Source organism: Ips typographus, linkage group LG11 (assembly GCF_016097725.1).
Source record: "Ips typographus isolate SLU linkage group LG11, UJ_Ityp_2.0, whole genome shotgun sequence".
In the NCBI taxonomy this organism is placed as follows: domain Eukaryota; kingdom Metazoa; phylum Arthropoda; class Insecta; order Coleoptera; family Curculionidae; genus Ips; species Ips typographus.
This window is the reverse complement of record NC_138432.1, coordinates 9017904-9042229: the sequence shown is the minus strand read 5'-3', so window position 1 is coordinate 9042229 and position 24326 is coordinate 9017904. Positions and strand designations below refer to the sequence as shown.

The following is a 24326-nucleotide window of genomic DNA, read 5'->3' as shown; positions in this document are numbered from 1 at the left end:
AAGTTTCGCAACAGCAGTGACCTCTGTAGGTGAAGTAGTACGCGCAAGACCTGAAAATCATATTATTCTAATTTATGTGATTTTGGTTTTCAAATCTCAACAAAGAATAGTACAAAGCTTGAAATTGTACGGTAACTTGTAAGATTTAAGCCAATAAATAATTGTTTTTTCTTTTAAAAAGAAAGTTTAGCTACATTTTGCGGGTATCACGTTTGAAATTCGCGGATCCGACAACAGCGCTCTCTACAGGTCGGATCAATAGTCGTTCATTACACGAAATGTTCGATATGTTGAAGCAGCCATAAAGATGGAGCTAACATTTTAATAATAAAGAGAAGGTCAGTAAATTTAAATTAAAAACTCCGGGAAAAATAGGTAAGTTTGTTAGTAAACTTTTTGTTTTTGTTCAAATGTTGCCGATATGACTAAATGGTTGATTAGAATGATTAGAAAGTGAACAGGCTCAGTCTGGCTGCCTACATGGCGGGTTTCAATTGTTTTCTTATTAAGTTTTTGAAGTTATATTTTTGAGCTAATTTTATTAACAATACTTAAGTTAATGGATTTAATAAGATTTCTAAGTTGTTCGCTTTTAAGTGGAACAGTTCTTTGATTTTTTTTATTATAAATAAGTTTAAATTATAACCTACAAATGTATGGAACCCAAACATTCTTGAGTTTATTTTTATAACAGACCAAAAAGATTTTTTACATTATCTGCTTTAGCTATTTTTACACAGTATAGATATAATAAGTTCAAAAGTCATGATGGTTATGAAGAAATTCTCAAAATTGTTTTTTAATTCAGATTTATAGACTTAAAGGCCTTAATAAGGCACACTGAACTCTAGGACAGAATAGTCTGTCCTGTTATTTGCTGTTCATTGTTTCTACTGCCGCTGTGATGCTCCTATGATTTAACATATCATGACACAAAGTTAAAAAATATGTCTTGACAGTTTTTTGCCTAACTAGGGGGAAATCAGCAGTTGAACTATGTAAGGGAATAGAAAAGACTTGCATGTCCTACTATAAGTCTGCCTTGTTTAAATCTCTGTTTTTATCTCTATCAAGTTACATAGTACCCCTACAGATTTGTTGTCAATAGGGTTGACAAAAAATCTGATTTCCCATCATTTAAAACTCCCACTATCAACATTGTTTTTTAGTTGATTATAAGACTTATTAAACCACTAAGTGAATAATTATTTTAAAACTAACAAAAAAACTGTGCTGTGTTTAATGGAAAGAAGTTTGCTCAGACAGGGTCTTCTAAAATTCCAATTATTATTTTGCCATTCCTGTATATTAACAATGTAACCAAACACCCTGTAGTAAGTAAATTTTACATACAAATCTCATGATAGGAATAGAAAACAGAGGTAAACTTTGTCAGGGAACAAACAGATGTTACGTCATTTGACAGTTACCACAAGCTGTTGAATGACGTCATATCCGATCTGGCACATTGATACATGCCACTTACAAAGTAGTAATGCTTTATCTTTGTCTAGAGTATTGATTTTCAATACTTCTCTCTTATCATAGGATTTCTATGGATAATTTTCTAGAAATTCTAGTTTATTATTTTTCATTAATATTTTTATCTTTCACATTATTTCTTACTTCTTCAACTCTAAAATTTTTATTTAGAACGAAATAATACACAAGTTTGCTCTATTGTTTTCAGATCAATGTAGAAAGTAAAGTCAAATCAAAATGGTTGAGACAAGCAAACAGGTCCGAGTGGACAACTGGGGTATTTACTTTCTCCAGCGTCTTCAGTTATTCTTCTCTAAAACAGATTACTGCGATTTAACCTTGCAATTTGAAGGTAATGTCCAACTTAAAGTACATCGCCTCGTCATGAACGCCTGCACTGAGTATTTCACTTTTCTGGAACAAACCTGTTCGGCAATGGAAGAAAACACCATTCTAATGCCGTCGAATCTCCAAGCGGACGTTATCGTTCCAATAGTCAATTTTATGTACACAGGAATGTTAGAGTTTCATCCTAGTATCTTCGATAAACTTTATGCAGCGGCTGAAACCATGAATATTGCTGTTTTGACTAAATTGCTAGAAGCGCAACTGGCGCCTATGAGTAGTAAAACCACGACTAGGTTAAAAAGAGACAGTCCGGCGCCTTTCTGGAAAAAGCCGGCTAAAGTAAGCGCGCCCGCAGTAGAAGAAATAAACGTACCAACTTATTCTAAGAAACCCACTCCTTGGAGAAGAAAACCAACTACGAACGCCGTCCAATCACATCCTGCCTCAGCCACTTTCAGCTCTAAATGGGCTTCTGGACCTTCAGAAAAAGATCCTTTATTTTTTCCTGATAACACCCCTAAACCAACTAGGTTTGAATGGCCAGAGGATGAAATAGCTCCTATGAGCATGTATCCAAGTTTTGATGATGTTTCTTTGACCAGTAAGCCTTTATGGACTAAAGATGATGACCAGAAAGCGGGTAAGATAAAAACAATACCAAAAGTGATGGTATAGAAAGTCAGGTTGGTTTTTAGTTCCCGTAGAGGAACCAGTTGCGCTTTCAAGATTTGCTGGTAATAGTCCAGCGCAAGACATTGATGAACCACCGGCCACTCAAGATCAAAAAATCAATGCTGCACCACTTGACAATGCAATTCAGAATGATGTTTCTAATAAGAGGAAAGTGGAAACTAAGAGTCCAATCTCACCTAAAAGGTTGTTGTAATTGTTGTCATTTTCAATAAAATAATGTTTTTTGAATTAGAATAAAAATTTCCACTCAAGACGACGAGACTGTAATCAGTATAACCACGAGTAATCCCAGTGAATTGGATCATACTAAAATCGTTTCCGAGGTATTGAAAAAATATCCGGATTTGGTGAAGAAGAAGCGCAATCTCAAGTTGAAGATCATTCAGGCCAAGCCTGATAGTCAGCCAGTTAAAAATTCAAAGGAAAACGCTGTGGTTAAGCTTCCTACCGTAAGTGTTTAAACACTCATTAATTTCTTAACGCTTATTATGAAAACAGCAATCTTTGACTGTGGAACCACAAGCTTCTTCGTCATCTAAAGAAACACCGTCAACCTCCAAGGAAACTTCAACAAGAAAAAACAACTTTATCAATTCAGTTGCTAATAAGAAAAAGCCGGTTAATCCTTTGTTTAAATCACTGGGTGAGGAAGGTCCCTGGACTTGTTTGGAATGTGCCAGTAAGTGTTTAAACAACAACAATGTATGATAAAACTTAATTAGAGAAACTTAGTAACAGTTGTAATTTTTGTTGTGTGCAATTTTAACTTTTTTTTTGATCTCTAAAATGCATTTGTAATCATAGATCAAGATCGAGAAGGTGCAGAATTTGTTTTGTACTACCTGTTCCGCAAACATATGGCCAGTCAACATCAAGTAGAATTTGATTCTTCTCTTTGCAAATATTGCGGCAAAAAGTGTTCAAAAGAAAGTGCCATGGTTTATCATTTGTATATCAAACACGGCCTGAAACCCCCTAAAGACGTTATTTATCCGAAATGCAATAAATGTCCTTTTATTGGTAAGCCTAAAGGTTTCAAACCTAGCATTGTTGTATAATACAAAATTTATAGCTGTGACAGTCACCAGACTGCAACAACACATGCGAACACACGGTAAAGACGAAACGCAATGTTCGCACTGTCACTTGGGATTTTACACTAAGCGGGATTTACAAACGCATCAGCGTTTCTCCGCTCACAGCAATCGTAAATGTATGAGTTGTATACTTTTTACTGTAGAGCAAAGCTGACGTGTTAATTTGCAGCCTCAATTTTGGAGTGTGCCTACTGCCAGAAAAAACTTCAAAGCCCGGTGACGTTGTTCACTCACGTCCGATCGCAACACATGAAAGAGGCGAAAAGAGACGGCGTGACCAGTTTGAACGAGGTTTTGGACGTTGAAAACGAAGACGACTTCACTGAGCCTGAAATCAAGAAAAACCCGGAATCAGATAACACTGAAGTGGATGCTGCTGCTGAACAACCAAAAAAGAAGAATAAGGAAAGCGTTTACGGAAATGTAAAACGAAAACTTTGTTTAATAGTAGAAGAGTTTTGAATAGTGTTGGTTTGCAGGTGAAAATTCTTTCAAACGTGCAAGTGTCTAGTCAAGAAGACAGTCTACTGGAAACCAGTATTGAAAAGGAACCAGAAACGACGCCTTTGCCAGAAGCTGAACCTAGGTCGGTGGCTGTAAGTGCCGCTACTACTTTGACTAATATTGGGGGCAGTTTAGCCACCAATTTAGGTCAGTTTGATCCCTAATTTTTCGTTCAGATGGCTTATTTAGTGCTTTTTGTAGGATTGGTCGACATTGTGGTTCTGGACGATAATCAGCAATACATTTTACAACAGCCGCAAGGCCAAACGGGGAACGCAGAGTTTATTTTACCACCCGAACTTACTGGCGGTGAAGGTAAGATTATTTAACAAATTCTAAAGCTTTAATTACTAATGATACTTTTAGCAATTTTGCATTAGTCAGGGCAACTACAGTGTTAATAAATGTATTTTCCAAATTTTAATTTGTAAACTGAAATTATTTTTTCCTACAGGAATTCTTCAAGCGGCAGGAGCAACTGGAGAACTAAATTCCACCGATGAATTAGTCATGGTTCTGACTGACCATGATTATCAAGATGAACAGAACCAAGACCAGACAGATAACTCTAATATAGTGGTGCTTTATAGTCATCCAGTTGAGGGCCAACAAGGACAGTTTATTACATCACAAGTAAGTAATAAACAAGTATAAACTGCCTTAAAAAGCCTTTTTTTAAATTATTAATATCATATTAGTTCATTTGGTTGAAATTGTTATATAAACACTAAAATCAATTAAAGGGTAATTTATTGGTGAATTCTGAGGGAATGTTGGAAATACGAAACGGAACCGCCATAACCACGACTGCTGGTCAGATTTTGGTTAATACGGACAACACTACCACTACTCAAGCCATTGGTTCGCCAGTTGAATCGATAGATTTGATTCGTAGAGAGATAGAAAGTACTGTTGGCAACGAACACAGAGATAGTCTTAAAATTACAGGTACAACTTCAAAATAGCAATTTAGTATTTTTTTAGACTGCAGGATGTTTCAGATGAAAGTGCCGAGCCCAATAAAAGTGACGAAATAGTGCAAGAATCAACTGAGGTTGAGAAAAACGCAGTTGACAGCAGTTTGGATGATCAACCAAGTGGAAGTGAAGTTGTGGATGCAGCTCCACAGTCTTCAGTGACAGAAGAGTGTATGGAAGTGGATGAAGATGTCCTGCAAGAGAAGGAAAGTTTAGCTACTGATCTGGAACAGGTATATTTAGATAATTCTAATAAATTGTTACTTAGAAAAAAAGTTATGTATACTTAATATTCTTTCAGGCTGTAGATCAACTTCCTGAAAATACTGGAGAACCTGAAAATATGGAACAACTCCATCTTGAAGAACATGCGCCAGAAGAAAACGAAGGTAAAATCAATTTTAATGCAATTTTATTGGTCTTTTTAATACAATATCATTCATTTACAGGACAAGATGTTCCCCCAGAAACAAACCTATCTCTTGAAGTGCCACACGAACTCGATTCGGGTGAATTAAACGCCACCTTAATCATAAACGACCCCAATAGCTTTGAAGAACCTAGTGAGTTAAGTAATACTGACGAACCAATGGAAGTCGGAAGCTTAGCGAATCAAAGTTATGAGGAAGGCGCAAGTGTTGATGAAGTCGACGAACACTTTCCGTCCAGTGACGTAGTCACCGACGTTGCAGTGCCAAGTGAACCAAATGAACCTGAACCAGAGAAAAACGTTATTTCCGATGAAACTGAAGCGAAAGAAGCACCTACGATAAATAACGACACCGAAATTCACGAAGAACCGGTCAAGAATAAAGAAGACGATCGAGGAGATAGTTGTCTTCAAGCTCAGTACGAGGATTTTACTACGGACGATTCGCAGCAGAGTTCGTCGCAAAAGCAGCAACGAACTGAGTTGGACAAGGAAATATTAGATGATTGGAATGATACTGATAGTCAACAGAGCCAAGGTCATGAACAGGAAAGTCAAGAAGATGATGCATCTAATGTTGTCAATCTTAACTCTAATCAAGGTAAGTTTCTTTTATATTGTCCGTATATCAAATATTTTTCAAATTTATGTCACATTTTTCTTAATAATGGTAATCTCTTACACCTTTCCTACGCCATTTTTTCTGAAAAAATTACTGATTGGCATTTTTAGACTAATTTAGCATTTGATGTGTATTCCAGTTCCTTTATTTACTAAAATTGAGTTTCCTTCCAAACTTTACCCTCACCACTTTCAAGGTCTCTTCCTCCCACATATCAGCATCACTAAATTTCGTTAAAGCATTACAATAGTCCCAGTGGTTTTTCAGCTACTGAGAACGTCAATAAATTAATGGACGATTGGGACGAGGAGGACGAGGACCAAAGTAAAGAGTAAAAATTATTTTTTTGAGATTTGGTGGTAATCTGAGCTATTTTATGTTCTATACATATAAGTTGTACATATAAATATTATTTGATTTCTATATTATGGTGTACACACACGTTTGATTGTTATGGTAAAAATGAAAGTAAAATGGTGTGATGTAACAATGTAATAGACAGGTTAACCATTTGCATGTTTCTTTTCATTTTTTCTTATATATTACGAAGAGAGAACAATTCAAAGGTTCATACACAAGACATTGTTACGTCTTTTAATTTTACTTTGATGGTTGCCATAGTTTTAACTAAACTTTACTTATTTTTATGTTCACTTAAAATTGTGATGGTTATACAGTTTAGTTTCTTTAAGATCCTTTATATCAAGAACCAGTACTCATTCGTGGACTTGTACGAACGTATTATCATTGACAAGAGCAGTTCAGAATAGGTTTGCATTTTTTTGTAAATGTCATGTAATATACACATTCTGAGACTTTTAATTCGTATTCTCCTAAAGTGATATTTTTCTGTTGAGTTATTTGCTTTGTCCATCCTGCATTACAACTTCTTTTGAGAACTGCTTATTATGTTTGTTTCATTTTTCATTGTTTGTATTATTCAGTCGGTTTAAACTTCAACAACAGTAAGTACAACCTCAACAGTCAGTAAGTAAATAGTAGTTAATTACTGTAGTAGATACCGTCTACATTTAAACCGGGGAGTGAGATAGGAAGGTACGATATCACCCAAGTTATTTAATCAAGCGTTAGAAGACGGAATATAGGGACAAAACAGGGATAATAGGGACATTAAGATAAATGGCCAGTATCTGATTGACTTGCGGACGATCCAGAAGAGTTACACAGAATGATGGGAGAACTAGGTCGAGAATCGACAAAGGTAGGACTGAAAATGAATTATAGTGAAACAAAAACCATGACCAACCAACAGGAAGAACTAATAATTACCGTGCGCAAGAAAGTTTAGAACATGCAAAAGAATACATATACTTAAGACAAACAAACCAAACTGAAGAAATAAAAACAAGCATAAGGTTAACCTGGGCATCATTCAGAAAACTCTCTTACATATTAAAGAATAAAAAACAAAAGTTTTTAATCCCTGTTCTCATACATGTCGCTCAAATCTGGACGTTCACAAAGGAAAACATGGAAAGAATAGCTAAAACAGAAAGAGAAGCGAGTGGATCCGTAACAAAACAAAAGTGAGAGATGTCTCGACATAAGTGGCAAAACTGAAATTGAAATTCGTGAGACGTACAAAAAGACGACCGATGGAATAAAATTATTGTACAGTGCTGTTTAGATAGATAGATACCCTCATTCAATTAACAATTGTATAAAAAGATGATAAAATAGAAAACACTATTATTAATTAAAAAAATATAATTTAGTTAAAAAAAGTAAAAAATGTTGCACAATTATTGAACTCTTGAAAGTTTATGGCACCAGAACTAACTGTGACAGTTATGAACCTTATTACTCCAAAGCCTCTTCTACAATCCCTTTAGTATACTTTTCACTAGTAACACCCTCGTGATCGGCCACTTCGTAACCAGCCTCTAGTTCGGTCTCTCCCACATCACTCCTCCTCTTCGGTTCGTCCAAATTGATAGCCCCAAGTCCAGTTTGCACCACATGTTTTAAAGTTTGCAAGTTGCCAGTCCTGGCCTGTCGTTTTTTGGCGATGTTATCAGCTTTTTGCAGCAGATCTTCCTTGTCTTCGTAACCGTGTAAATGTTTGATGGTGTAATCGACACTTTTGTGCGGTATTTCGTTGCTGTCCTGCACCATAAGGCCGTTAATTTGTTTGGCAGGTTTATAGGTTTTTACCTTTGAGTGTCCTTGTATTATTAAGTACAGTGGTCCTTTTAAGGGTTCCATCGGTTGTTTGTAGTGTTTAAACAATGGGTCTGTCGTGAGGGTTTGTGTTGTCGTCATTTCCTCAGAGGTGGTGACCATGTTGTTACTCATTGGAGATGGCATTGTAGTCATATCTGGTAGATTTTTGGTGTTGGTCTCAGTTGTGGTGGTTGGTAGTGTGGGTACGAAAGAGTTCATTTCGGGTTTTGGGGTTGTAACAAAAGTGCTTCGTATAAATGAACTGCTTGCTACGTAGTTGCTGGTTGGGTGTAGGTGTTGCTCTTTTTTAAGTACGTTGGTAATTGGGTTTGTTGGACGAGCGTATATTGGGCTTTGAGTTGCTAGAGGAGGCTTCATGGTTTCCATATCTCTTATTGTTTGCATGCTGACAGGACGATAGTAATTTCCAGGTGCTCTGAATGGTTCGGCATGTGGATATATTATAGGCAGGGGGTGAATGTTGTTGATTTCAAAGCCGTGATGATCCATTTGAGCTTGGGGCTTCTCGATTCTTACGTAGCTGTTTGAAATGTCATTGTCGTCGCTAACATGACCTTTGAACGTCATTTTGCTTTCATCTAGAGGTGGTGGGGTGACGTAATTAACATTGTGATGGCTGTCTGAACCTTCCAGTATATTACTGGAGTAGTTTTGGGGCCCGAACTGGATTTGCATATATGATTTAGGTGGTGTTAAACTATCTCCAAAAGTGTTTTTGTTTGTTTCGGTTGACGTTGGAAGCTCCCAGCTTATTGAAGGAACTGCCTCAAATTCTTTTTGGTTTCCTAAACTACTGGACTGATAAATTAGATTGGATTCTTGTACAGTAACTCCAACCCCTTTGTTGCCCGGATTGCGTGTGAATGGTTCAGAGAAAGTTACTGGAGGTTTTGAGGTCATTGGGGTGGTCACTGAATTGCTGCTGTCCCCACTATTGGTGTACATAGGAGGGGGCATAAGTACAGTATAGGGCATTCTAGACTCGGACACTTTAGAGAACAACGTGCGGTCTAAAACTTGTTTCGCCAAAGACATTAAAGGGATTACTTGCGAGGTCATTGAAGGAAAAAAGTTGGGTCTAGCAATTCTCTGATTGGGAGTGTAGTAAGAAGCGCTGTTTTTGTCTTGATGAAATTTCTGGAATGGCTCATATGCTGTGTCTTTCCTATCGAGTGCTGATGGCTGGTAATTGGGAGATTTGGCTGGTTTCTTAGAGGCTACGCCCAATATGAGGATTTCACTTTTCTTTCCTCCTGAAACGTTGTTTGCTGATTTGGACTCCGGTTCCATCCAGTAGTGAACCTGGTCTAAAACTGGTGGGACGTAGTCAAAGGTTGGGTCGTTTTTTAAAGGATCTCCACGTCCTAATGGTTTCCATTGGTTGTAATCCATTCGGGGGGAGAATATTGATTTTTGAGCTGCAATCAAATTCAAGATAAATATTTTTAGTAGAATGAAATTTTAATAATTACCATTTCTTCTATTGGCGTTGTCATCTTCAACCGCAAAGCTCAGTTCAAATATCAGCAGCGATATCCACAACACCTTCCATCTGCTCCGTTGCTTCATTCTCTGTAGATTAACATGAAAACGGTTAATTCTCTTTGTCGACATTTAAAAATGTTATAGTTTTTAACGTGTAAATCACGGAGCGCTGACACTTTCTCATATTTCCGCGAAATTACGGAACACCCCGTGGCTCAAGGGCCCCAATTTATGCGATCACGTGCGCACGATTGTGGTTTTTGGGTCCGGCCGTATCATATTATGAAGTCGTGACCCCCGTGCGACGACGTAGGCGGCACCCGTCAAATTTTAAAGCAACCTTTAGGGGTTTTTTAAGGATTCTTCCTTTTCTTTTACAGTTTTGGAATTATCTTAAGAAGTGTACTAACTTGTTGTTAACAATTATTGTCTTCTCTTCCTTGTCTATTTTTTTTTAGTTCAGATTATTTTCATAGAGCGTGGAAATGTGTAATCCCTGCTTTCTTTTATCCAGATTTGTAGATTAGTATTTTCATTAAAACACTTGGTCAAAAACCTTGGTAATTATACTATCTACCTACACTTTTGAGTTTGGAGGATGTAAAACCAGAGAAAATTCACAAAAAGCCTGCACACATAAAATGAGCTGTTATTAATGTGGTATGTTCAACTAAAGCTAACATTACCTTTTCCTAGTATTGTCACTTAAACTTGACTACTAATGTCCCGTGGAAATTATCGACTATTGAAAACAAATAACCAGCATGGCTGGCAAAGGTGTGGCTAAATTTACTGTACATAAATAAGTATTTCCTATTTTTAGAGAAGAAGCCGGTTATTAGTTTAAACAAACCATGGGAAATTGAAATCATCAACAAAAGAGGACGTCGCGCTATTGTGAAATTAGGTTTAGGCATGCGGGTATGTTTCCGCCATTAGTTGGTACTATATACCGGACCCAGACAGGTTTTAACAAACCAAATCGTGGTTCGACGTTTGAAATGGTCTACGATTTGGTACCATTACGAAAAAAAAAAAACCTTTCTTTGCCACAAAAACCCAATTTGATGCTTGCTTGATGTTGGAATTACATTAATTTATAAACTTTTAGTCAAAGTTGTTCACCAACTGGTGTCTTACTTGTCTACCAACCAAAAAAAAAAACCTAAACACCGCTAATCTATTACACGGTACCACCTGTGGCGCACTTTTGTTTCTTCGTTTATTAGATGTAGGCACGAAGATGTGCTTTCTTTTTGTTCGATTTGTAATTCAGTTAACTTTTGCTCATGGTTTTTTTCTTCTCATCTAGAATGCCGAACTTGACCCTGACTCAATAACGACATCAAAGAGAATTTTTTTCACACGCGAGGATATCGAAGAAGTTGTCCTGTAGATGCTACAAGAAATTTTACTGAATTTTGGCGGAACCGGTGCCACCCAAATAGCGCCGAACGTGAGAACCGAAATAAAGCGTAGGCGGCGGGTCGTCACCTGTGGGCGGCATCGGGCGCGTATAAATCTGCCGAACGATGTATCGCATGACCCATCTGTCATGCCGCTTTGATTTGTCAATTCGGAAATCGGATATCGAAATTATATTACCTCCAAAAAAGGGTCCAGAAAACTGCTTTTACAGTTATTTTGGTAAGTCTAGATTACTGTCTGTGTAACTATAAAGTTATTTGAAACTATAGTCCAAATTTAAATTGATAATAATTCAGTCAGTTATGCAAGGTGGTTGAATGGTTCAGTTCTGTGGTAAGTCCACATGAGCAGAAGCTTTAGTTTTAAATTATACAACACATTTTGAAGCTTATGCAGAAAACTATCAAATATTTCTAGAAAATATATTTTCTCTCTTAGATTTTTCACATTTTTATCCACCAGAGAGTGAATTCTTTCATACTGTATAGCATGACGATTAAAATTGCTGCTTACCTCTAAGTTTCGAAAAACTCTAAACATACACAAAACGTTTCAAAAATTATCACTGTTTAGATTGGCATCACGTCAAAAAAACTAAAATAAATCACAATTTTTTGTAATCAACCAAAATGCGCGCAATTAAATCGGGCGCACCATCCGCTTTTGTCAACACCTTTAAACCTAATAACTTCGAATCATCTTCTTCGCTGCTGACCACGTGAAATAGCTTAAAACAAAGTGTAACTCTTCTACTATCGCCATCCCTTTCCCACCCGTTAAACTTTCTTTTGGCGTCTCGCTTTGGCTCTTTTGTTCTTCCAACGTCTGTCGTGTGTTTCTTGAATGAAGAAATTTTCATAGTGTCCGCGCGTATTGTTGCTGTTGTGAGGAAGAAAGTGATATACTTAATTTGAAAACAAGTAGTTATTACGCGCATACGGTTAGATGATAGGGTCAGTTTCAGTTTTATTTTAGATGTGAAATTTAGATTGAGGATCTAGAAGAATTAAGTAAACAGCTCATCAATCATTAGATTGGTTTGACCAAAAGTGAGGAATTTAATAGTAAAAATAGTTGGAGAGATGAAAAGACACATTTTTGCACATTGATTTCAAAAATGATAGTAATTGTCAAAGCTTCACCCTTTTCTATCAATATGCAAAATCAATTGGCGCAAATAAAATAAAAATGAACCTAAAAATGCAATTATAGAAACGTATGCAATAGCGAAGCAATTTTTGCATGATTCTCCGACGTAGACACGCTAGAGAAACCGGTTGTTTATGTCTGCTTCAGTAATTGAGAAAAGGGAGTTACTCCTAAAAAACACAAGTGAATTTATTTGTATTTTATTAATTATGGAATTATCATAAAAAGTGCGGAATGATAAATATTTACTTCAGTCTTAGATCTTTAAGACTCCTTAGACACTAACAAGAGTTTACTTAATATTTCAGACTAGTAAATTGAATTTCGTTTAGTTATTTCATTATCAATATAATTTGACAATGCACTAAAGTTAAATAGTTTAGTACAGAGTTAGAATCAACTAAGTTTACTCTCTGGAAGGTATTCAGTAAGGATTTGGCACTCTTAATAAAACATTTTTTCCTATCAGGGCGATCAAATTTGTTGATAAGGATTAATTAGTGACTTTCTGATTTTGGAAGCAATTAACACAAGATTTTCGTAAAAAAACCTCTAACACATGCATCAGGAAAAGGCGTTAAAAATCTCCCGGTATTTGTCCTGTGGTAAATTGCATTTCTAGTTTCCCATGGCGATTGCCTTAATCGCACGACCACCAAGGAAATCGCTTTAACCTGTTTAAATTTTCATGACTTTTTTCTACCTTTACACCATTGAATCAAACGTTTTTTCACCACAATTAATTGTAATAAAACATTTTTGCTTCAAATTAAATTAGTTACAAAACAATCGTGTTAGTCGTAGACTCCATTAAAGTTGTGTAACCAAATTTGTATTCGCACTTACGCATACCCTTTTAAGTTTTGTTGTTTGGAGTGAATAGAATTTTAAACGTTCTGGAAACTTTCCTTTTACTTGGTTATGCATTCCCTGTATGCGACTGTAATCAAACTAAGGAGCTTCGAACTGCTTTGCGACAACAAATTTGGGTAATTTGTTCTAATTTAACTACCCAGGTCATTGTCTCTCAACATAGAAAGTCTTATGAACGTATCTAGTTAACACGTTTGAACTAGCAATACTTATAAAAAAGAAAATAAAATTGATATGCAAGAAAGAGTTTTGAGTTTTAGGGTTGTTACATTTGCCCCATATCCCCAAGTTCTTATTCAGACTTTTTTTTTGTATGATAGCTCTATTTCTAGGGGTTTGATGAGGGTTTTAGCCTGCTCCAAAATACTGATAGGTAAAGATTACCCATTCTAGGAGAAAACTTTAGCCAATTTTAAATCCCTCTATCTCCTCTGATAACAATGACAAAATAATTGCTGAAGTTATGTGACTGGAGTATCCAGCCGCCGAGTAATATTTTCGCCTACGATTTATACAATAACGATCCCAAGAAGCGTTTGAATTGGGTTATCAGGTAATTAGTTGAAAGAAAAGAGCGTCCAAGAATAAATATTTTGCCCATTTCGGGGGAGTAATTACACACGGGGAAGGAAACAAAGTTGTCGGTGAAATTTACGAAAGTCTGCTATGCCTAGACAAACGATGATCGCCGGATGGACGTGCTAATTACTCTCGCTCGTCAGAATGCGACCGTACGTGATCTATGGGCTAATGTTGTGTGCTAAACCAGCAAACTCATACCGGATTTTACAACATAGTGTAGGCGAAAAACCGGAAATATTCATTTTCCGGTTTGATTAGGAGAAACTGAACTTTACGCGGATTATCCAAAAAACTGAATCTTATTCGGGACAAGTCACATGTTGTTTCAAGAAACATTATTTAATAAAATACTTTCTATATCAATACAATACAAATTATTGTCTCTACACCCTATATAAATCTTTTTATCGAATACATAAGGTGAAGAAAAACTTACATCAGGCAATTGTTTTCTCAAAATTATCGAATTGGTTGCAGCACTTACAACATAAATCACTCCAGTGTTACAAACACAAATCACAAAAGTTCGATCAGAGAATTCATATACAAACGGGGTGGAAGACATTTCAGATTCAAGTTGAATGATATTGACGATTTGCACCTGGTCATTATCGAAATGAAGCCGATACAAGCCAGAGTTGTGACTTCCAAAATAAGCGGCAGAGTTTTGGTTGTTGGGTTTCAATGATGAAAATATATGGCCCTCGATTCGTCCTCGTTCTGAATCACAGTTTCCCACAAAAATTTTACCTGAAATTGCTTTTTTAGTGAAAAACAATATTTTTATTGAGCAACCAACCTCCGACAGTTGCCCAAACTATACGATGGTCAACAAGGCAAGGAGTGCTAAATATTGGTTGTTGTAGATCACTAAACCATACCACAGTTCCGTCATTGCCATTTAGGCAATAGGCAAACCCTTTTGTTGTCCCTATGTATATGGAATTCAGTTCACCATTGTATAAAGGGTCAGCCTTAATATGTCCTGTAACTGGAGTTTTCCACAAAAGTGAGCCATCCTGTAACAAAGCATTTTCATCTTCATCATCTAGCAGGATTTTCTCTTCTTTCAAGCCTCACAATTTTTAATCCATAAACAAAATTATCATAAGACCCAAACACAACCACTCCGTCGCAAACGCAGGGGGAACTTTTGATATCCTGCATAGTGCGGTACTCCCAAACAAACATTTTCTGAGCCAAATCCAAACAGTACATAACCCCATCGGTACAACCAATAAACATGAAGCCACCACACTGAGATAATTTCGGTTGGGCTGCCACTTCTTTCGGAAAAACGTGAGTGAAATACTCCTGACCATTATCGCGTAAAATGGCAAATCTGTTTGCAAAACTACTAGCTGCTATGTAGGTGGTGCCTCTACAAAGTGGCATAAAAATCATACATTGTTTTTTTTTTTTGTGAAATTATTTAGCTTACTCTCTGTGAAATGCTAGAGGAGGGGAGTCAACGCACCCCAATAAATTATACGTCCACAATGCATATTCGTTAGCCAAATTTAGTTTAGGTTTCTTCACTTCTAGAGGTGTATTGTCTTCTTGTATAAGCCGTTTTGAGTTCACAGTAACATTTATAGTTACAAAATTAATACACTCTTGAATAGTTTCGTTCATTAACGCGGTGATGAACTTGTCAGGGGCTTTCGCTCCTATTTGTTCCTCAAAAGCTTGTAATACTTGCAAACTCATTATTGAATTACCACCCAGTTCCATAAAAGTGTGTTCCTTCAGTTCATCATCATTTTTCAAGTCAGTCCTTAAATATGTGCTTAAAATTTCTATAATTGCTTGTTCAGGACAGCCAGGGCGCTTATCTGCACGTTGTCCATCTTGATATAATTTAATTAGAGACTTGTCGCAGAGTTTTCCGTGATGATTAACCGGAAAGTGGGGTAAAGTTTGGAAGTAATCGGGTAAAGCGTGTTCCGGTAAGATGCTTAATATTTTGACTCTTATTTTATCCAACATTCTTAAAAAAAAAACTGTTAAAATCAAAGACAATAACTAGATGTGACATCAACCACCTGACTTTAGTTTTTTCATCTGGCATCACTTCAATCAGCACAAACGCCAACAGTTTGTTTGACATACTATGATACACCATTCTACACTGTAAACCTAATTTACTAAGTACAGTCTCTTCCAATTTGTGCAAAACTATTTTATGTCCGAAACGTTTAAAAATTCGTGATTTACGTCCCAGGTAGTACAGTACTCCCTCTCTCAACTCTCCTAAATCCCCCGTTTTAACTGTTTTACCAACCGTTTCGTCAGAACAATATCGAGTGTGACTGCCAATACAAATTTCTGAATCAATCAAATTCAAAAAAGTGTCATCCAAGGGCAGTCCTAAAGAGACATCTTGGTGGCTAGGGTGAGAGGTGAGATCAGCTACAGTTGCCCAACAAGATAATTCAGTAACGCCATACAAATTAAATATTTGAAGATTTAGTTTTTTTTGATGCTGGAGTATTTGATTGGGAAATTTCTCTCCCCCAAGTGCCAAAATTCTCAAAGATGAGTTGAGCAGTATTTGTGAAATTTGTCCTTTAGACCATCTAAAATGAGCTTTACAATGGAGTTCAAATATAATTTTCAAATTATTGTGAAAAGTTACCTTAAAAACACAGATGGTACTATTTGCAAGAAAGTTACCTGACCAACCTCAAAAAGAGTTTTGTACAACATACTTGGATTTAATCGCACCTTTTTAGGCACAATCAGTAATTTAGCTCCAAATATTAAACCTAACAACACCTCAACTAAAGAGGGATCAAATGTAAGAGGTGTCCCCCAGTAGATTATGTCTTTAGGTGTAACCTGGAAATGTTTGCTAAAAATTTCTTACTGTACCTTACTTTGTTATCATTGGATATAAGAATTTAACTAACTTTAAACTTTCTACATTTGATTGAATACATTTGTATGGTACTCTGACAATTTTTTGGTCTCCAGTTGAGCCTGAAGTTTGCACCACACAAAAAATGTCTTTGAATATTACACTGTCTGTAACATGAACATTAGCAAACCATAGATAAAGGGTTTGATGAGTGGATGGGGCAGTTAATGTGTCTTTCAGTTCAAATTGGGCTAAACAGGCAGTTTCTTCTAAAGAAAGGATCCATATGATGTTTAATAATTTACAACTTTCTTCTATAGTTTCAGAGGTGAGAAAAGTGAAGCAGACGTTCATATTCTGCAAGCTAAAAAATTGTGATATTTGAAACATACTTGTTTAGGCATGAAAATGTTAAAAAAATGGCATAAGTCAGTACTTTCAAAATGTCTTCTATAGGCTGCTTACCATATAATTATTGAAGGAACATATAAATTCTGATCCATTAATAGACCAACACAACCATAATGTTCTTTCATATGCTTGTCTAAAAGTAATTCTAGTTGTTCAGCAACTTTTACTAGAAAACCAAAGGATTTTTTCATAATAATTCCATCATATGAGGCTGATATTAGAGCTTCCTGATCTTCCGGTTTTTTTTCCACCATAGATTTTAATGAGGTCATATTTCAATCACTATATAGCATGAAATCATTTAGAATTATAAGCAGTTTACAGTTTGAAAACCTTTATTTGTTTACAAACAATAAGAAGTGAGGTTAGGTTTACCAACTAGACAGTTCTTCGGCAATTTTTGGTGTTTTTGCCATGTTGCCAAGTTGAAAATCAAATCTGTGGGGGTGAAGTGAATGATAATTTGTTAGACAAGTGGAATTACCACTTTTAAATTGACTTATTAAAAAAAAAACTTGAAAGAGCTTTTACCTTTCTACTCTTCATTTCAATTTCAACTCGGCAGAGGATTTTATGTGTAGGTTTTATTTGAAAATTAAATTATTACTGGCAACACTGCAACAAACAGCTGATAATGACAACCATATTGTGTCGTCACTGACCTTCACTTTGTAAGGTTATTGTAAAATACATTCCCCAATTATTGCCAATTTTCTGAAAAATTAGGAAAAAGTCAACTCATTCCAAATCCAAACTAAAAATGGTAATACACTCAACATAGTAGTACATTTAAGCAGCCAGAGGACTTTTTGCAACCTGTCAACATGTTAAAGTCCAGAATAATCATAAATATTGAATGTCAGTAAGTACCCTATTACATCAGTAATGACCTTATAAAGAAATCCTATCATAATTATAGATTAAGGAAAAAGTCCCATTTAGAAGCCTTAAGAGAAAAAATCGTCAATGGCCCTAGTTTGCAAGATTTTATTAATGACCCCCACCCAGTTTTGAAAGAAGAAGCAGAAGTTTGGGATGGTTATGATGGAAAACTTAAAAGGGAAAAAGGGGAGGATCAACGTTTAAGGTAGTTTATTTAACATATTTACATTAAAAGTTGTGTGAGAAAAGAGTTTTCAAAGATTACCACCATGGTTGAAAAGAACTATTCCAATGGGTAAAAACTACTCAAAAATCAAAGAGCAACTAAGAGGTTTAAACTTGCACACAGTGTGTGAAGAAGCTAGGTGTCCAAATATTGGAGAGTGTTGGGGTGGGGGAGAACATGGTACTCAAACAGCTACTATAATGGTAATCACCTCACTTAAAAAATTAACTCAAACTAAAATATTTCTGTGTAGTTGCTTGGTGATACTTGCACTAGGGGTTGTAGATTTTGTTCTGTAAAAACGTCAAGGGCACCACCACCTCCAGACCCTAATGAACCAGTTAACACTGCCAAAGCTATAGCTTCATGGGGTTTGGATTATATAGTTTTAACTTCAGTTGATAGAGATGGTAGGTCACTTCAAAAATTCTACTTTTTTCTTGTACGATTTGGTTTGTAGATTTACCTGATGGAGGTTCTAATCACTTTGCTGAAACTGTTAGAGAGATTAAAAATCGGTGAGTTATTGACACTTATCAGACTATTTCATTTTGATACAAGACAGTTTTGTAGTAACAAGAACATTCTGGTTGAATGTCTTGTTCCTGACTTCCGCGGGGATTTAACACAAGTTGAGATTATAGCAAACTGTGGGTTAGATGTGTATGCTCATAACATTGAAACTGTTGAAAGACTAACTCCTTTTGTTAGAGACAGAAGGGCTAAATACAGGTATATTGTACACTTTTACATGGAAAATAATTCAACTTATGTAATTATGGGATAGGCAGTCACTGGAAACCTTACAAAATGTTAAAAAATTCAACCCAGATTTGATCACTAAGTCCTCAATTATGCTGGGACTGGGTGAAAGTGATGAGGAAGTGGAAAACACTTTAAAAGATTTGAAAAGTTCAGGCGTTGATTGTGTCACTCTAGGCCAGTATATGCAACCTACAAAGCGACACTTAAAGGTAGTTTAATAAAACAGGAATAAGAAAAAATGGTTAATTAACTCTCCATAGGTGGTGGAATATGTAACACCAGCTAAATACAAACATTGGGAAACTGTTGGTAAAGAGATGGGATTTCTGTATGTGGCTAGTGGACCTTTGGTCAGGAGCTCTTACAAAGCTGGGGAATTCTTTATTGCTAGTATATTAAAAAATAGGCAGTCAAATAGTGGTTAAATTTGTTATTTTGGTTCAAATATATGTACAATTATGCAAGAATAAAAATGTTTTATGGAGTTTTTAGTTCAGATTGTTGTTTTCAGTGTTTAGTTTGAGTTTTAACCGTAAAACTGTTTACAAACAAGTATTAAAGCAAATAGAAATTAAATCATTGTGGAATCTCCTTTTGTTATGCAAATTAAAAAACAACTAACACTTTCTGGTTTCAACTAGCAATGCCGTAACCTTAAGGCTGCTTTGAAAGTCATTGACTAATTCACAAAAAAAGATCTTGTTTAGAAAGAAAACTAATTTGCGGTTGTTTGTCTAAATAAACCATCATTAGTTAATTGGTTTTTATAATTTGCTTATATTATTGTCAATTTAATTTCTTAGTAACAACACACACACACACAAAGCTGGGAGGCATTCATTACAACTATTTGCCTTCTATTTGATTGCTATTATGACGGATGGAAATTTCCAGGACAGCATTTTGATTAACCCTCGTTGTAACTTAATCATTTTATAAGTTACGACTGGAGTAATTTCTTAGATTTATTCATCACGTGTTTAGGACAATGGTCTTGTTTAAAGAACCGTATGAAAGGAAACGCAGATATTATTAATAGTAAATATATTCGTTATATACAAACATATAAAATTCCTTTCTTTCAGTAATCATTATTTTTTAACTAAATTAAATGTAAAAGTAAGTAGCGTCACTAGCTTTATCAGGATCACAATCATAAAAGCGTTTGGTTTTAAAAAAGGTGTTTTTGTTATATTTCTGCATTAGTATATGTTTATTAATAGTTATAGCATATAAGTATAGTGACGGGGCTGTACGACAAAAACTCTATCCGCTATAATAAATAATTTAATAAATATTTACAGCTGAGAAATCACACTTCGTGCGTCACGTACTCGATTCTCCATTGTAAGTTGCCGAGGTTTTTATCTGTAAATTACAAACAATATTAATATAACAACGTAATCTGGGTTTCACGATTACCACAGTGGTTATATCGCAATTCGTACTTAAATTTCTGGCCATCTGGCAGCCTGTTATCTGTTTTAATAGCGCAGTTATAATTTAAATTGGGGAGAGACAAAAATGTGTATAAGGAATTTTGGGTAAATACAAATGACACAACACCCAAAAATATACTTCCTGACCCTATGTCAACTGGATCATGAATAATTAAATTATCAGTTTGATTCATTAATATTTTATCAAACGGTTCAGAGGTCGTGTACATCCTCTTTTGTAATTTTGACCATTTGTATCAGCTAAACGCGGGAACCAAAAATTTCCTTTATTTTTTTCACTAAAATGTGATATGAAAGTATTAGGTATGAATGTAATAAGCAACTTTTAAGATAAGACAATAAGCTTAATTATAAGTACTTTTGCAAAATGTACAAAGATGCGTTTATACTGATTCACAAAGCGTTTTATTGTGTTTATTGTCAGTAGCGTCCGCAAGTGTTGGAACATGAAGTATTTATAAAGGAAAAAATGGTATATGCTTGTGATGCTTTATCTCAAAATTATTGAAGAACCAAATTTTTTAGAAGATTTCTATTAAAAATAAATACTAGGCTAGTCCAAAAAAATAAGCTTAAAACTTTCAATGAAAAATACCAATATTGTGATAGACTATAGATGCAAATAATGATTAATTTTATAGGGGAAAAGATTTTTTAATAATCTAAATTTAATTGGTACTTTACGGAACTATTATAGGCCTGAATCCAAACTTTTCCTAATCAAAAAGTGATTTCTTATATTATATTTAAAGGAGGAGAAATGTCTCTATAACAAGTTGACAAAAAAAATTGTTTGGGAGTTATAGTGGAGGGAGAGTTAATACTGGTAAGTCCACATATGCAGCATTTACATAAGCCACAGCACAGTGGGTAGTTTGTGATTGGTCAGATCAATCACAAATACTACACATGTGGATTTACCAGATTACTAACAACTTTCAACAGTTTTTTGACAGATGCTACAGTAAAAAATAATTCATTGAAAAATAAATAAGTTACTTACTGGTATCAAAATATTTCGTTGCATACGCCTTTCTCATTAAGGAAAAAACCGTAAAGGCACACCGTACGCTTTGTCGTAGATCCCTCCAGTTGATCAACAGTTGTTCTGATCGGAGTGTCCACTGGCATCGTGAACAAAACATGCAAATGGACAGTCAGTATAACCAATAAACAGAGCAATAGCCTGTCCATCCTTAGGAAAGTCATCTTTTGTATCGAATTTGAGATAGTTGGTACTATTGGTATGACCTGCTGATGGAGGCAGATGTTCACCGCGAGCAAGATGAAAAAAGACTGTTAAGTTTTTTAGTACCCAACCGAATGCGTACGCTATTGTTACTTACGTTAAGCTGAGTTCACATATATATTAGTCCAAGTGCACCGTCACCGACGAAGGCTGCTAGACGAAACGCATGTTCCTCCTAACGACCAAAACGAAGGACGGATGTGGCCTTTAGCATTGAAGGGTCAAAACTTTTCCACGTTTCGAATACTGATGAACGGAGACGGGTTTTTGAACTCAGCAGTTGTGAAGCCAGCTGTAATCACTATCTTATTGGAGAATGATATGAGGTCAAACGTTTTGGTTCACACACTTTTTTACCAATCCATCATCATGAACGATTTTGTCTTTGATTTCTGGTTACATTCGATGTATACTCATACACCCAGTATAAATGAAAATTTTCATTTTTCAGTCAATCAAAACATTGATTGTTTTGTAAACGTGCCTGATGATGGGATTTGTAGACGCAATTCCAAGCAGTCTATAAAAAGAGGTGACTGGATGGCGCATTAATTATTCAAAATTAATTACTCTATTTACTCAATGTTCCTGGAAATTTGATAAGCTTTTGATTATTTAATCAATGTTAATGTATATTAGCCAATCATTTCTTAGAACAGTGCGTGAGAATTTTCTTTTGTCGCTAAATAATAGACGATTTTTTTGTGGCCAAATGAACAGGGTGAGTAACGTTCAATCTGGTAAACACGTTTTCCTTATTAAAAGGAGTGAATACCAGGGTAATGTGAGTTTCATTCATAAAGCGCCTATTGTTTACATGACTACTTTAAATGATTAACTAGGGGGTAATACAAGAGACAGGCGAGACTGGGGGAAAATAGTATTATATCAGTCTTTATCTAATCTTCACTCTTAAATTGAATTATTTTTGGCTAATTAGATGTCAATTTGAAAAGGTGTTTCCTCCTGTGTTATAATACTTTATCTAGTATACACTCTGATTTTCAATAATGATTTTTATTGAAAAATAAAACAAGCTGATATTGCTACCACATTGTAGCAATATTATTAATGGGCTGTCTTCATAAAACAGCTAACCAGATGATAAATTCCAATAACAAAAATGACGATGAGCGATAAAGAAATTAATTCATATTATCTTTTAATGTTGGAGACCTCGTAATTACAACAAAGAGGTCAGATAGTGTCGCATCTCGGACAAAATATGTCATTTATTATGTTATTTACTGTAAATTGTATTGATATTGTTTGTATCTAGAGCTGGCTATTAAATTAATTTTTATTAACAATGCCACTTTGAGAATAGGGTAGTAAGCTGTAAAAGCAATAAGGTTGCATACATTTATGTATGTAAAGCTGAAATATCAACAAAACTAATTATTGTACTTAATAAGTAGGTTAATGAAAGTAGCTATGTATAATAAGTATTGCAAAATTCATATTAACCGACTGACATTTGGTGTTCAATGCCCCACTTATTATTATCAGTTGATAGACTGCTTTATGTACTAATTAAAATACAACACTGTCCAGATCAAACTTAGATAGAAAAATAATTATAAGCCATTAATTAATTCACTTTTAGTGAAATACAGTAGAAATCCAATTATTGCATATATCTCATACAGATTTTGATACATTACAGATAGTAATAATGCTAGTGATGGCATTGCTATTGGTTAATATACAGGGGGCTCCAAAATACCTACCAAGAAATTTCACCAAAATGGGATACAGTTTTGCCCATCCTTGTCCAGACTATGAAATACCACTAAAAGGATTATGTAGGAAAGTTTATAATTTTTACGACGACTAAGTTTGAAGGTAAGTACGATTTTCATCTCTGATGTAATTTATACTTTTGCATTTTTTAGGTTTTTTTTTACAAAAAGGTAAATCAGATGCATGGTTAAGTTGCGATATTGTAATTCTAATAAAACATTTTAAAAATGTAAATACATAGTTTCAGGTCCTTTCCAAAAATAGCAGTTGTTTTGTTTATGATGACTCAATTAAATCTGAAACAACATAATCTATTATTAGGTCAAAAAAAGCTAAAGTTTACCTTTATTTTAACACTTCTAGGCAACCCTTTTGTCCTCTTAATGAAATATAACCAAATCTACATCGAATATTTATAATACTACTAGCTGTTATTGTTACGTTGTTATCCTTATAAGTTGGTTCTAAACGCTCATCCATCAAGGGGGCACTTTTGATCAACAAAATCAAACAGAACAAGCCAATTAAAGCAACCCAGAACTTCATTTTTGTTATTATTTTCTTTGTTTTACGTTTTGCTGTTAATTAAGATGCACTTAAATAAGTTCTATACATGCAATTCCTATTTTAACTTATACATTGTCGTATCTATTTCCAGAGCATAACGGCGTGTAAGAGTGTAGGAATTAGTTTATTTTTAACACGTCTGGGTTATTAATTTCCTATTTAATCGTAATATGGGATATTTGGAAATTATTTTCAGTTGCTTTTTTTGTATGTTTTAAACCTGTTCAAACAGGCCTGGTATTTAACCAGCTTAAGCTACAATTGTCAAGTTAGGTGGTTTATACTCTG

At 35.1% G+C, this 24326-nt stretch overlaps 4 protein-coding genes and 3 long non-coding RNA genes across 14 annotated transcripts; 3 read left to right on the top strand and 4 right to left on the bottom strand.

Annotated features, from left to right (window-relative positions):
* The first annotated feature begins 205 nt into the window (after positions 1–205).
* Positions 206–11582, top strand: Cp190 (centrosome-associated zinc finger protein CP190). Of its 4 annotated transcripts, none has more exons than XM_081989054.1 (16): positions 206–338; positions 1691–2470; positions 2526–2706; positions 2756–2972; positions 3022–3202; positions 3328–3543; positions 3596–3736; positions 3790–4043; positions 4100–4271; positions 4326–4439; positions 4579–4757; positions 4868–5072; positions 5126–5334; positions 5403–5490; positions 5551–6132; positions 6421–6975. In XM_081989054.1, exons 2-16 carry the CDS (start codon positions 1720–1722, stop codon positions 6486–6488), a joined length of 3558 nt encoding a protein of 1185 aa, XP_081845180.1. In that variant the 5' UTR covers positions 206–338; positions 1691–1719; the 3' UTR covers positions 6489–6975. The 4 variants fall into 4 exon arrangements, with proteins under 4 accessions (XP_081845180.1, XP_081845182.1, XP_081845181.1 ...); XM_081989056.1 differs by lacking the exon at positions 6421–6975 and adding an exon at positions 11156–11582 and having other exon boundaries at positions 220–375; XM_081989055.1 differs by having other exon boundaries at positions 220–375; positions 4892–5072.
* On the bottom strand, positions 7864–12012 carry LOC145735246 (uncharacterized). 2 transcript variants are annotated; one of them, XM_081989077.1, is made up of 3 exons: positions 11785–12012; positions 9831–9930; positions 7864–9776 (listed from the first exon to the last, which is right to left on the bottom strand). In XM_081989077.1, the coding sequence occupies exons 1-3, from the start codon at positions 11809–11811 to the stop codon at positions 7975–7977; spliced, it is 1929 nt and encodes a 642-aa protein (XP_081845203.1). In that variant the 5' UTR covers positions 11812–12012; the 3' UTR covers positions 7864–7974. The 2 variants fall into 2 exon arrangements, with proteins under 2 accessions (XP_081845203.1, XP_081845204.1); XM_081989078.1 differs by lacking the exon at positions 11785–12012 and adding an exon at positions 10530–10576.
* Positions 12013–14195: 2183 nt separating this feature from the next.
* On the bottom strand, positions 14196–17667 carry Aasdh (Aminoadipate-semialdehyde dehydrogenase). 2 transcript variants are annotated; one of them, XM_081989059.1, is made up of 9 exons: positions 17201–17667; positions 16788–17099; positions 16514–16729; positions 16326–16454; positions 15921–16265; positions 15317–15865; positions 14956–15256; positions 14675–14894; positions 14196–14625 (listed from the first exon to the last, which is right to left on the bottom strand). In XM_081989059.1, the coding sequence occupies exons 1-9, from the start codon at positions 17416–17418 to the stop codon at positions 14201–14203; spliced, it is 2715 nt and encodes a 904-aa protein (XP_081845185.1). In that variant the 5' UTR covers positions 17419–17667; the 3' UTR covers positions 14196–14200. The 2 variants fall into 2 exon arrangements, with proteins under 2 accessions (XP_081845185.1, XP_081845183.1); XM_081989057.1 differs by having other exon boundaries at positions 15921–16454.
* Positions 17668–17817: 150 nt separating this feature from the next.
* On the top strand, positions 17818–19515 carry Las (lipoyl synthase, mitochondrial). Its single transcript, XM_081989087.1, has 8 exons — positions 17818–18008; positions 18066–18233; positions 18289–18457; positions 18508–18664; positions 18715–18772; positions 18828–18986; positions 19042–19228; positions 19280–19515. Exons 1-8 carry the CDS (start codon positions 17971–17973, stop codon positions 19442–19444), a joined length of 1101 nt encoding a protein of 366 aa, XP_081845213.1. The 5' UTR covers positions 17818–17970; the 3' UTR covers positions 19445–19515.
* Positions 19516–20048: 533 nt separating this feature from the next.
* LOC145735262 (uncharacterized) lies at positions 20049–22092 on the bottom strand. Of its 2 annotated transcripts, none has more exons than XR_014179615.1 (4): positions 22078–22092; positions 21826–22029; positions 21483–21775; positions 20049–20387 (listed from the first exon to the last, which is right to left on the bottom strand). It is a non-coding gene; the product is annotated as an uncharacterized LOC145735262 (long non-coding RNA). The 2 variants fall into 2 exon arrangements; XR_014179614.1 differs by having other exon boundaries at positions 21826–22020.
* Positions 22093–22232: 140 nt separating this feature from the next.
* Positions 22233–23705, top strand: LOC145735264 (uncharacterized). 2 transcript variants are annotated; one of them, XR_014179618.1, is made up of 3 exons: positions 22233–22449; positions 23395–23573; positions 23642–23705. It is a non-coding gene; the product is annotated as an uncharacterized LOC145735264 (long non-coding RNA). The 2 variants fall into 2 exon arrangements; XR_014179617.1 differs by having other exon boundaries at positions 23624–23705.
* On the bottom strand, positions 23659–24301 carry LOC145735263 (uncharacterized). Its single transcript, XR_014179616.1, has 2 exons — positions 23815–24301; positions 23659–23767 (listed from the first exon to the last, which is right to left on the bottom strand). It is a non-coding gene; the product is annotated as an uncharacterized LOC145735263 (long non-coding RNA).
* Positions 24302–24326: the final 25 nt, after the last annotated feature.

Excerpts from the sequence above, each read along its gene's own strand:
- Las (XM_081989087.1), top strand. The coding sequence starts at position 17,971 with ATGTTAAAGTCCAGAATAATCATAAATATTGAATGTCA. Across the intron at positions 18,987-19,041 it reads GACAGAAGGGCTAAATACAG|GCAGTCACTGGAAACCTTAC; the intron begins GTATATTGTACA and ends ATTATGGGATAG. Across the intron at positions 19,229-19,279 it reads CTACAAAGCGACACTTAAAG|GTGGTGGAATATGTAACACC; the intron begins GTAGTTTAATAA and ends AACTCTCCATAG.
- Aasdh (XM_081989057.1), bottom strand. The coding sequence starts at position 17,418 with ATGACCTCATTAAAATCTATGGTGGAAAAAAAACCGGAAGATCAGGAA. Across the intron at positions 17,100-17,200 it reads GTTCCTTCAATAATTATATG|CTTGCAGAATATGAACGTCT; the intron begins GTAAGCAGCCTA and ends ACAATTTTTTAG. Across the intron at positions 16,730-16,787 it reads TCAAATGTAGAAAGTTTAAA|CAAACATTTCCAGGTTACAC; the intron begins GTTAGTTAAATT and ends AGAAATTTTTAG.
- Cp190 (XM_081989054.1), top strand. The coding sequence starts at position 1,720 with ATGGTTGAGACAAGCAAACAGGTCCGAGTGGACAACTGGGGTATTTAC. Across the intron at positions 4,758-4,867 it reads GACAGTTTATTACATCACAA|GGTAATTTATTGGTGAATTC; the intron begins GTAAGTAATAAA and ends AATCAATTAAAG. Across the intron at positions 5,491-5,550 it reads TGCGCCAGAAGAAAACGAAG|GACAAGATGTTCCCCCAGAA; the intron begins GTAAAATCAATT and ends ATTCATTTACAG.
- LOC145735246 (XM_081989077.1), bottom strand. The coding sequence starts at position 11,811 with ATGTTTAGAGTTTTTCGAAACTTAGAG. Across the intron at positions 9,931-11,784 it reads GAGTTTTTCGAAACTTAGAG|AGAATGAAGCAACGGAGCAG; the intron begins GTAAGCAGCAAT and ends GTTAATCTACAG. Across the intron at positions 9,777-9,830 it reads CAACGCCAATAGAAGAAATG|CTCAAAAATCAATATTCTCC; the intron begins GTAATTATTAAA and ends ATTTGATTGCAG.